The 12,302-nt window shown below is 33.2% G+C and overlaps 2 protein-coding genes across 3 annotated transcripts in view; one reads left to right on the top strand and one right to left on the bottom strand.

Moving 5' to 3' along the window:
• LOC127840917 (cytosol aminopeptidase-like) overlaps nt 1-695 on the bottom strand; it is a 47,251-nt gene extending 46,556 nt beyond the window's left edge. The window contains exon 1 of one of the 2 annotated variants that reach the window (XM_052369382.1): nt 509-695. In XM_052369382.1, the coding sequence (XP_052225342.1) occupies nt 509-511 (3 nt within the window). In that variant the 5' untranslated portion in view covers nt 512-695. Of the gene's footprint in view, nt 1-78; nt 160-508 lie in introns of those variants that run through there. The other variant, XM_052369380.1, reaches the window with a different exon arrangement.
• Nucleotides 696-4,026: 3,331 nt separating this feature from the next.
• On the top strand, nt 4,027-11,199 carry LOC127840918 (uncharacterized). Its single transcript, XM_052369384.1, has 4 exons — nt 4,027-5,043; nt 6,571-6,722; nt 7,079-7,309; nt 7,714-11,199. Exons 1-4 carry the CDS (start codon nt 4,452-4,454, stop codon nt 7,948-7,950), a joined length of 1,212 nt encoding a protein of 403 aa, XP_052225344.1. The 5' UTR covers nt 4,027-4,451; the 3' UTR covers nt 7,951-11,199.
• The last annotated feature ends 1,103 nt before the right edge of the window (nt 11,200-12,302 follow it).

Here is a 12,302-nt window from a genome sequence, read left to right as displayed (position 1 = left end):
ATTAAATAAAGTAAAGTAAAACAGAGTATGCTGTGTAAAATACAGATACTATTTTACAAAGTAAAGCACGAGTCTTACCATTTTGATGGTCACCATACCGGACAGGCGTGGTTTCTTCCGGGTACTCGCATTTCCCCACACCATAAGACCACATTTAAATTAAAAATCTTTGTTGCAACTAAATAGCTTCAACTTCAATCTAAAATTTAAAATTCATCCAAACGTTCGTGAGTCTAGAAAGTTAAATTAGTAGAGTTCTTGCCACAGACACAGGGTCCACACATAATGCAGCCTCAGGCGCAGTAGGACATAATCATCTTCGAAATGCACACACAAGCACACATGCGTTACTGAATGCTGAGGTACAAGTGGACATATGATCGACGCCAGTTGAGGCATTGTATATGTGAACATACAAGTTGGACAAAAACATGCTACATATATTTGAATCACAAATTAAAATAAAGCAAAGTACCAAGTCCTTTATAAAGTAAAGCATGGCTCTTACCATTTTGTAGAAATAAATTAAGCCGGTCGATTCTCGTTCTATTTAATAACCGAAGAATTAAACTTCTGCTAAAATATCTTCTGTACACCAATACTTGTCCTGTTTTGACTTAACTACAGCGTTATGTGCAGTTTTCGTTATCCTCTCTTTATATCATGATATATGTGCGAATGTAGAATTTTGTTATCTGAAAGCTGTTTATCACTGAAGGTTACATACTGAGAGATGTATATGTATTACATTTGTATGCGAGTACAAGAGTGGCATGTGCGCGCCACAGGTGGTAAGCGTGTGGCTATGATATTAATTAGTGAAAACATCATTTTGAATGATACAACGGGTGACCCAGTTGACAATGAGCATGCAGTCTTTATGAATGAAATCTCAAGTTGTACAGACACACCTCCGCATTGGACCAATGAAATCACTCGTGTGTTTAAAATGTCAGTTGAAATTTATGTAAACAAAGGTTTCAAACGGCGCTGGACAGTTAGTCTTGATGCATTATGCAACGACAAGAACGGTAATAATGTTTATTCATACGTTTTATTGAATTATGGAATCGAGATACATGAACTTTGTAGGGAAAATGCCCTTTACTCCGTGAAGATTTCAGTCTTAAAAACTGCATGATCATTTTCAACTGGGTCATGCAAGTTGTTTTTCGTGCAATTTCTTAAAAGTTGACCCAGCATTTGTAAAAATATTGCAAGACATATGCTTTTCCAGAAAGGAAATTCATTTCTGCGTTGAATAAGACCGAGATCGTGAAAATCGCTGCACAATTGATGAAGATATGGCTGTTCAAAGCGATGCACCCCGTTTTGGGGTGATTTCGAGATGCATACCTTGTTATATATATATTTGATAGTGAATTTTTTTCAGCAAAGGTAATTTTTCGTTATAATATGATTATTTATCATTCAAAATGATGTTTTCACTAATTAATATCATATAGCCACACGCTAACCACCTGTGGTGCGCGCATGTGAGTTAAAATAAAATAAAATGTTCATATATTAAGTGACATTTACATTGTTTTGTTACAGATTGAAAGAAAGACACTGCATATCAGAGAGCGAATCAACACTAATGACGTTATCATCTAAAGAAATTGGCAAAAGTAAAATATAAAACGTAACCGATTAGAAACGTTTGAATAACTTGGGAGATATATCTTTCGTTATATTTTGTGACACTTATCCTTTATATTCCTTATATAAAGTACGCAATGCTCGGCTTAATGTATTAGCCCGAAGGTCGAGTGGAAAAGGCGTTAGCTTTTTAATGAACACGATCACCTGTTCGAGTCAAGCGGGAGGGGGGGGGGGGGCATTTTATTTGCCTTTTACTTGTTGTATTACACTGGTGCTCTTCAGTACCGATTACATTTATAAACTAATATAATAAAAACAATATGTGACAAATCAATTAAATGACATGAATTCATCTATTAAATGACACGAATTCACACCAGGCCCGTAGCCAGGGTTTTTGAAAAGGGGGGGGGGGTGCGAATTTTTGCAAAAGACGATTGTTATTGAGCAACGAAGTGGCGAAAGGAGCATTGCGGGACGGGGAGTTGAAACGTTTACTCCTGCATTCTGGTCACTTTTTAACTGTACTAAGAGACTGAAGTTGTAGAGCATTTTAATATGAAATTTCACTTTCATTGACCATACTCAGTGACTGATCGACATGAATATGATATAACCTACATGTATTCCCCACCTCGTTTTTCAATAACCACCCTTTTCGATCAGTCACGGATATTCATCATTTTTAACCCGACACTAATATGCGCGCACACACTTTGTTTACGTATGCAACAAAAATGTATAGAATGTGATATCAACAATAAGAACTGTATCAAATATCATTATTTATTGGAATCTTTGAAACTTGATAAAATTGGTGTGTTTTACCATTCCAACATTCTACCATTCATAAATCGAGCAAATTAAATGGAAATATTTGACTTTTTTTCAAAAATATTTGTCTGCTACAATGGATAGTACCAGAGGCATAGCATCGCTCCAAACGTGCTAATAGTGTATTGTACAACAAACACTGATTAACAAAAATGTGTCTTTTCTAATGTGCATCAATACTAAAAAGAAATCAAAATGGTATAACCGGTTACTTTTTTTTAAAAACTATTTTTAACAAATAAGTTATCTTTTTTCTAATCGAATTTCAGAAAAATACGAACACTTTAGGCTTCATTAAGACCCTTTAACCACAAACTACTGGTCCGATGGTCTCAAAGTCCTTAACAATGTACACCAGGACGTTGGAGAAAATAGATGTACTTATTTGCTCATTATATGCTCAAAATCCGACACATGAAAATTAAACGTTAACGTCCAACTGATCATACGGTATAACGTTTTATATTCAGTATAACAACTGTTTAAAAGTAGGACATTCCTAGTGTCAAGTTTGACATAATTGAAACACTGAGGAAAGTTCTGTATGTGGAGCAGAACAGATGCCATTAAGTGTTGGTAAACTACAAAAAAAGCTACATTGCTTTGTAACAATGATTTGTTTTCTTGTCATTCAACACAAAAATCATGACTTGAGCATAGCTGATATGTTTTGCTGGAAAACACTTTAGGGGATCCGAAAATGTTTGTACGGGGATATAACAAAAAGACAACGAAGTCCGTCGAAAATGCTGTGCACAATGTGTTATTGTTATAAATCGTGGTATAATGCAAACATATTAACCAGTGACTCATAAGTCTTCGGCAATAGTCGAAGGATGTCCTTTGATTTCAGTAATTTTCGGAAACTGACATAACATTCCGTTAATAATCATCTAAAATGTATTTTCTTTTTAAAAAATTTGTTCAAGCCATTTAGATAATTGTCGAAAAAGGTTCTTGATCTGGGATTTTAACCCACAATAAGTAAGCTTCAACACTGTGTTATGATATCTATTACAGTTTTAGCTTTAACAGACATAAATAACGATTACAAAAGTTACAAAACAATCATTTAGTATCAAATATCTATAAATAAGTATCGATTTTATACGGATTAGAGTGCCAGGTTAATAATTTTGCATTATACAGACAAAAAATATATATTTGTAACACAGATTCCAATTCCATTTTGCGGGGACCGGCTTCTTAGATCTTTTCAAATTTTGCTGTCACAACTTCTAATGATTTCAACAATTCTACAGTAAAAACTTGTGAATAAAAATCACGCGCTATCTTGGAAATGACTTAATCGAAAAATTAAATCTATGGAGACCTGTCGCTTGCATATTGAATTCAACATTATTTTAACGCTGAAATACGGAGACTCACTGAGTTCCTGGAAAAAATAAATTACCGTTTTTGCGTCCAATAAAGTTGAGTGCAACTTTAGTGTACAATTTTTTTACTCGTCCCAAAAGATTGGGTGCGAACGCACCCAACGCACCCCCCTGGCTACGGGTATGCACACCTATAGTCGGAAACATCATTGCAACGTTTACTGCACGGAAATCGAAAGTAGACTTATTTCGAATTGAAAACGAAAGTAAACCGAAAGTAGCCTTGTTTCGAATTGAAAACGAAAGTAGGTGGGGCTGATCGATTTATTGTAAACAAAACTGTAAGTTATTATTTAATTGAATAGTCTATGTTCACTAAACTGTTACGTTAAGTAGATTGGCGATTTAAGTTTAATCATAAGAATATGTGCATTGCATTGGAATAGTTATAAGAAAACACACTTTGAAGTTTAAGATTAATATAAAAATCAAATTGGCCAAGAAATTGAATCACTGGAGAATAATCTGAAACCAATACTTCTTCTGAATGGGACAGCATACAGGGCAAAAACAATAAGTATCTGATATTATTCTGGACAATAAAGTTAATACAGAAGAAAACGTACAGTTAATATAACTAAGTGTACACCTCTCTAAATTTACAACTACGCAGCTATGGATCGTGAAAACGCAATACAATTTACTAATACATCGGATGAATCAACACCACTTTTAAATGTGCAATACGATATGCCGACATCATCGTTCTCAGAAATTGACGGGAAAACTATTATAAGCATGCCCACATCCAAAAGTGACGAAGCGATGGGAATGCAAGAGAACACAGACCCTGGATCAGCAAATGTCATCATCGACAAGGAAGAAAATAAACAACAAGCGGAACACTCCATTGGTATCACGAGTGGCGCATTTTGTGGTTCTCCTAAGGTTCCAGAAGACAAAATATGTATTGATAATTATGAATGTACACAAACAAGAGGAAGTAGGGTAGGAGAAAGAGAAGGTGGTGGAAGAGGAGGAGGAAGAGGAAGAAATAGTTGGCATGGCGAAGGTCGTCAGGGGCATAGGTCGGGTTCAAGCATGAGCAGTGCATTGAGAGAAAAACGGAAAAAGGCTTATGATGATTTTGAATATTTCTGGAATAAAAAGAGCGTGTTTAGTCAGTGGCACCCTTCACAATTTAGAATACATGGAATAGACTTCACATTCACGTGTGCAGAACAATACATGATGTTTAAAAAAGCAGGTAGGTTTTCTTGTCATTGAGTTGTGTAAAGGTGGTAGTGAGAACTTAACGTGTTTACACAATTTATTTTAAGGATTATTTAACGACAGACATTGCTATATAGGATGTTATTGTTTCTCTGAAGATATTTCATAATATTTATTTTATTATATGCATAGTAATTACATTCATGTGATAGTGAATTTTCCCACGCGTGTTGTAAATGTAGTAACATACCTATATTTTCATAAAGTTTTTATTAATAGCATGTTTAATACTGAAATAGTTGTCAGGAAAATAAAACTGCATATGTTTCCTTTATATACCGAAATAACGTCGGTATATAAATGTAATATTATGAATGGTTTCATGCTAGGTTCCCACTTTCAAGCAATGCAACACACGCCACGCTTAGCCATTCGTAACTGATCATGGTATTTCTCTGAGAATTTAGGATCCGATACGATGCGATGCTTGTCTATGTATAATGACACGTTGCTATTCGGTCATTTGCAATATGTTCACGATTTGAAAACCACAACATAACATACTATCGACTTCATTTATTCTTCACATTGCAACGGATCGAAACAGAATGTGAGTGTTTTCTTGCATATCGACTGCAATAACCATGAGTCGGAAATACGAATCAAAAATATTTCCTGTTTCTTGTTTCGATACAAAACGATCTAATACGGTTTGAAACGGTAATCCCGCTTTATATGTTGTGTACCATTCCAAAATCTTCCAAGATTACGACGAATGCCACGAATGACCTCAAGACCAGATAAAGTATTTTAGGGTTATCACGACTGGTTAACAATTAAGATCACGATTTCGATTTTAACCGTGGCACAGATCATGGTGGGAACGTAGCATTATGCTAGATGTCCACTATCTTGCGATACTTAACGAACTACACAATTTTACAGACGTGACTGAACGTGATCTTCCTCGGGGATTTGAAGCTTTGATACCACGTGATGCGTTCCCGTACAGTATAATACGTTAATATACGATTAATTGCGATCTGTTCACGATTCGACAACTACTGGATCCACGATCTTACACAGTCTGACTTAAGATACGTTGTAATACGGTCGCTTGGTAGTATTTCAAACTGGCCGTCGATTAAGTCTTCATCCAAGACGATTATCTCTTTCGGGTTCAACAAAGTATTGAGCTGGTACGAGGTGACACGTTATAATATCTTAATTAAGAATTAATTTGCCACGCGACGCCACGATACGTTAATGGATACGATATTTTTCACGAATTAATCGATGGTATTCACGATAACGTCCACGACAAGATCGTATATAACCTTATGACGTCTTAAAGATTCAACACGATAGGTTCAAGATAAAGATCAAGACTACAATCGTGATGCAACTCGTGAAAGTGGGAACGCAGCATAACCCTCATCAATCGTGTTTTTTGTGCAACGCTTTGTTCAACTTATTTATACACTCGTCAGTTAAAATAACCAGTATTACATCCACGAGCAATCGTAACTTTGTCACTGACACAGCAAACGTTTTTTTCCAGAACTATTTAGTGACACAGATGCAATGGAGATAATCCAAGCACTAACAGTTCCCAAAGAAATGAAGGGTATTGGGAGAAAAGTCCAAGGTTTAAGCTTTAAGATATGGAAAGAAAGAGCGATTGATATAGTGAGGGAAGGAAACGTCGCAAAGGTATATTATCGAATTGATTTGCTTCCGTGTAATACATATACATTTATTTATAGTGTGATCGTCATACGCTTTGAAAAACCAAGAACAATGGACCATGTTCAATACATATATATATATCTTCAATATTTTAACTCATAAGACAGAACTGATAATAAAATAGGTGATGCATATTATAAAGCGATTCACAAGTTAATAAAGGTCAATATCGAAACCATATTGAAATTTGAATTTCTTTTTTTTTGCGATAAACACTATATTGCACGACGAGTGTCATATACTTCTCAGAATTAACTATGTGCTTGAACGTTCTTATTGATAATAAATACACGTATTTGTGCTTTGCATTTGATTTACAGTTTTCACAAAATGTTAAACTGAAGGAAATGCTCATTAGCACATATCCAAAAGAATTGGTGGAAGCTAGCCCCTTTGACCCTATCTGGGGCATAGGCCTCGCAGAGGATTGGGAACAAGCGTATTCCAAGGAAACGTGGAGGGGACTGAACCTTCTAGGATATATCCTGACCGATGTCAGGAACGAGCTCATGATAAAGGATGGAATTATAGATGAACACGGGGTCATTCCAGTAAGATTAATTAAATGATACCTTTATAGTTTGCTTCAATAGATACTTTACCTTTATAGATATTACTAATTAACTACAATATATATAATTTATTTTTATTTCCTTTATATATATTTAATAATACTGTTAAACAATGATAATGACATTGTATCTGTTTTGAAAGTTTTGCTAACACGTTTAACGTCGGTTTCATTTTACTAATATATGTATAATATAATTATGTTATTCACGTTTTTTTTAAAGACAATTATCGAACCAATGGTCACCCATCAATGTTTACATTTATGTATGAACAACATTCACATTTGTTGTTTTTGTGAAAATATTGAAGAATTTTTATGATTTTTTTTATTTGCATACGTGTATTAATGTTCATGACGCAATCTGACGATAACTTAATTCAGGTTGATCTGGAGGCCTTGAAAGCACGCTATGTTGCCTCGGAGGTCAACGACGATGCTGAAATGGAGGCTACCAGTAAAGAAGAACAACTTGCAATCTTAGAAGGCTTAGGCACACGCATGGGACACTCGTTTGGTGGTAACAATGATAAAGAGAGAGGGAAAGAAAAGGAAACGGCGGCATACGATGCGAGGGAAATGGACAGTGGCGATAACAAAGGTCGATTAGATTTCGTTTAAATGTATGAAGTGTGGAACTCGATAAAAAAAGACTTTAAGAGAAAGTCTTATTTAAAAACTACATACATAAAGAGGGTAATTTTTATTTATAAACTAGGTATATGAATGTAATTGCAGGAAGTTAGATACTTTAAAGTTCAGAAATTAAATTTATAAATCTTCGTGAATCAAATCTGATTGTTTAGACTGAAGATCATTACGTGTGTGTTTCGACGAATGACAAAACAGCGAACACAATATACTCGACGGTCGTTTATATCAAGGATACACATACTGAGGTCCAATGACATTACATTTATCAAACTCGGGAAATAAACTTCTGACAAACGAGTGTACACAGTCCGTATCTGCAAACTAACTGAAAGTCACACATAACTTATTGATATTACTAAAATGAAATGTTCTGTAATACATGTATACATTAAAAATTTATTTAGTTAGAACACGTGCATATTAAATTAGACATAAAATTAGTTCACATATTGCAAAAAGACCATGTATTTCCATTGACCTACGATAAATTGATTCAATTTGATAACACTGATACCATTTATCTTAACATGTATGTCCTTATTTTATTTGCGGATTCCCAAACGTTATCCTCGTACAAAGATAACTCTGACTCAAAAGTAGATTACTTTGTGAAGTAAGAGGTATTCGATGATACAGAAAATCTGTAATCTAAAGACTTTAAATTGTTTTCACCTGATATCTAGATTATTGTTCACGTTATCTGATAAACTGGTTTTGGTTATGATATACCAATATCACAAACTTAAGATGGTATGGCTTTCCTACAAAACTAGGTTTAAATATATTTAGGTATGAACACATGTGATATCAGTATTGTACTACGAAAAATAAAGAACATTTGCTTGCAAGAAGCTTAGTTTAATAGTTTAGGACTAGTTGTAAAAATAATTGATCATGCTACTGCTCATTAAAGGTACACATCAGGTGATCAGCATTATCTGATTATCTTGTGCAAATTCAACTCAAACTTTAACTCAGTCTCCAAATGTTACGTAAACTTTAACCTTTTACTTAATATAAATTTTAAAGGACCACAATTCTGCTCATTTTAAAAGGGTTTCGTCATAAATTATTGTTAACAAACAGAGGTTTTCTAAATTGCAGTTTAATTCATGTAAAATAATACAAAATTCAGAACAACTGAGAATGAATAGATCCAAACATTAAATGAAGCAATAAAGAGAGACAATTGTTGTTCAGGACTTAATCAGGAGTCGTTTCCCCTAATATATAATTGTGTAGTCTCTTCATACTGAAGCTAGTTCACCGTTTTGTATTTCATCATGTCGCCTCTCATCTGACAGTTACGTGGTACAATTCAGAGGCGACACCAATTTTCAACCAACCAAACACAATCTGGTCACAAAGTGGTCAAGTGTTCATACAAGATTACGATTCACAAATATATATCAAACTGTTTGTCAGTAATATGTTGACTGCCATTCTCACTGTAAGAAAACACGTATAAATTGTATTATTCCTCATAAGAACAAACTTTACTAAGATAATGGCATTTAACATATTATATGTACGTTAATTTTTAAAGTATTTTTGATCTATCAAGAAAGACATTTACAAATTCTGTTTCAGGATTTTGATAAATGCAGATTATTGCATCTATATGCAAGCGAATCGAGATTGATTTTTTTTTGGCCTTAACCATATGTTTCTTTTTCCAAGTGTGATTTTGACCCAACTAAGTCATGACCAACGAGTTAAGACCATTCATACGCAACCGAATTGCCATGTTTATGACTCAGTTATGCTTCTAATCTAAAATAAAATTGTAAAACATCATCAATTTGATATTTCAGAATTGTTAAATTATGCTAATACACATTATACCCGGAATTATAATTAAATAACTCTTTGTGCAATTGTCGTGTCACGTACTTATATTTGAAAGCAGATTTTTTTTTAAATATTTTTTTTCAATTTTCAATACTCAAAACATTTACGCAAATAAGACCCGTTATTAAAATATATATTTAGAATTAAAGTACGGTTAGAATATTAAGTTGAGAAATTGTTATATGACTTTTACATCTAACTACATAAACTTCAAGCATTTTTGGCCTCATCGATAAATAATTGTGTTATACGCTTTACTTGGTAAGGTGAAATTCGTCAATAATGATGTCACATAACGGTATATTCATATTGTTTATTCTTATGATAGAAATTTAAGTACAGATAGATTTAATAATAGAGAAATATTTTAAAAATATGTTTGAGTAATTAATTAGTAACTGTTATTATTACTGATATGTAAGAAAATTTTGAAAGGTTATTTACATCAATATTTCTATCTTATACGTAAACAGAAGTTAAAAGTTTAAAGTGATCAAACTATTTGAGAGTTCATCTTGTAAAGTAGCTGTATGTTGCGGGTATTTAGGAAAACATAACAGATGTCATCGAATGGGCTTTGTAATGAAGTTTGAAAAATTGATTATTGTTGTATAAATAAACTTATTAAGAAATTGAATCTTCGGATAGGATGTAATGAAGTTTGAAAAATTGATTATGGAAGTATGGTTTCATTTCTCCAATGTAGTTCATTTATCGGGAACACGTGTTGATTTGTATTAGTCATTGATTAACAATTTGGCTCGTATTACTTCAAACCAATACATAACGAGTCCCATTTCAGATATGGTATATAATGAAATTTAAATAATTGATTATATAAGTGTAATTCCAATTTCCCAAGGTACATAACAGATACAAGTTCAGATTGAATGTGTATCGAATGTGTATCGGGGTTTACATAATTGATTATAGAAGTATTATGTTTCATATTACCAATGAGGTTTGTCCATAGATAACATCTGGTTATATGATCAAGTATGCTTAATGAAATGAGGTCTCCTGTTCCCAAAGTGATAATTGTGTATTGAACTTTCTGCTGTGATAGATGCATGAGCATCCATCCAATCATCAAGGGTTATTCAAAGGTAGTATATCGGGGGAAGAGAACAGTTAACCAACCAAGAATGAGATAGGAAATATCTAAATTTTATGTTCATGTACCTTGGAATAAAATGCTGTGCTTTGTTGTAAGAAGGAATTCTAGAGTCCTAGTTTGACAATCGAGTAGAGCAGTCACGCTTTCTTGACGTGGCGGCCAATTGGCTGTAAAATTGTTCTTCATGAACATTAGAAGCGTTGTGTTAGAAATTATTTAACAGAAATAAATCTCGATGAAAACAGAAATGACCATTGGTTGTTACTGTGTGTTCTGCACGAACAACGATACGTTGTGAGCATACTATATATTTGAATAGTGAGAGTCATTGGTTACTATACATACATAAATATATAATTTTTTGATTATAACTTTAACTTTCAATCTTTGACATGAAATACGAGATTAATCGCTGTTTGTCGTTTAATAATTAATTCGTTTAATCAATAATAATTAAACGAATGCCCGATCATACACTAATATTTATTTAACTACCACTAGTTACCTTAACAAATAAACAAAATAATGTTCTTGTATAAAATTACTGAGTGCATCGCATACATTCACTTCCCAAGTCATTAACAGACGGCTATATTTTCGCATATTTACAACTCACAAAATATGTAAAGTACATGAGATAATACAGGTATACCGAGCAATAGCAGGAAATACATTAGTTGTGTTTTTCTGAGTCTTATTTTCCTTATCCATTACTTTTACAGTAAGAATTTAACTTAATTTTGTACTATTATTATACTATAACTTTAATACTAAATATAAAATGGAAAATATATAAATAAATTTATAATTACGTAAAGTGAATATATGCATCGAAATGAAGCTAAAATGAACATTATGTACCCGTTTTTTGTAACTGAAAGTGACCTGGCCATTCGGTATTCTTGCAATATTGTATCAGATATTTGTAAAACATAAAAATTATATTCTTATTATTATTAGCGGCTATGTTCTTTCAAACGAAACTGATTATGTAGAGCTTGAAGTGTTGTGTTGATTTTTCGATCACTACATTGCAATTGACTAGACTCGCTAAACAAGTCAATTTAATAAGATTCTTTTTTGATTGCAGTTTTATATGCAGTTTTTATATACTTACATTATATGACGTTATTTTGGAAGATGGTGTGTTTGTTATCGTGACTGATGTTATTCTAAATTGATTTTTGATGCCCCATATTTACCACTTACACATACATTAACATGATCCACCAGACATTTTTTGTTAATAATTAATAACTGTTATTTACTTTATAGCATGTTATGATTTGTAAAACAAAATATTTATAAGAAAAATGTGTCCGTACGACGCCAATGCACCGATATTTCGCTT

This window comes from Dreissena polymorpha, chromosome 8, assembly GCF_020536995.1.
Source record: "Dreissena polymorpha isolate Duluth1 chromosome 8, UMN_Dpol_1.0, whole genome shotgun sequence".
Lineage (NCBI taxonomy): Eukaryota > Metazoa > Mollusca > Bivalvia > Myida > Dreissenidae > Dreissena > Dreissena polymorpha.
Note: the sequence above shows the minus strand (reverse complement) of the source record. Positions and strands in the feature narration are given on the sequence as shown.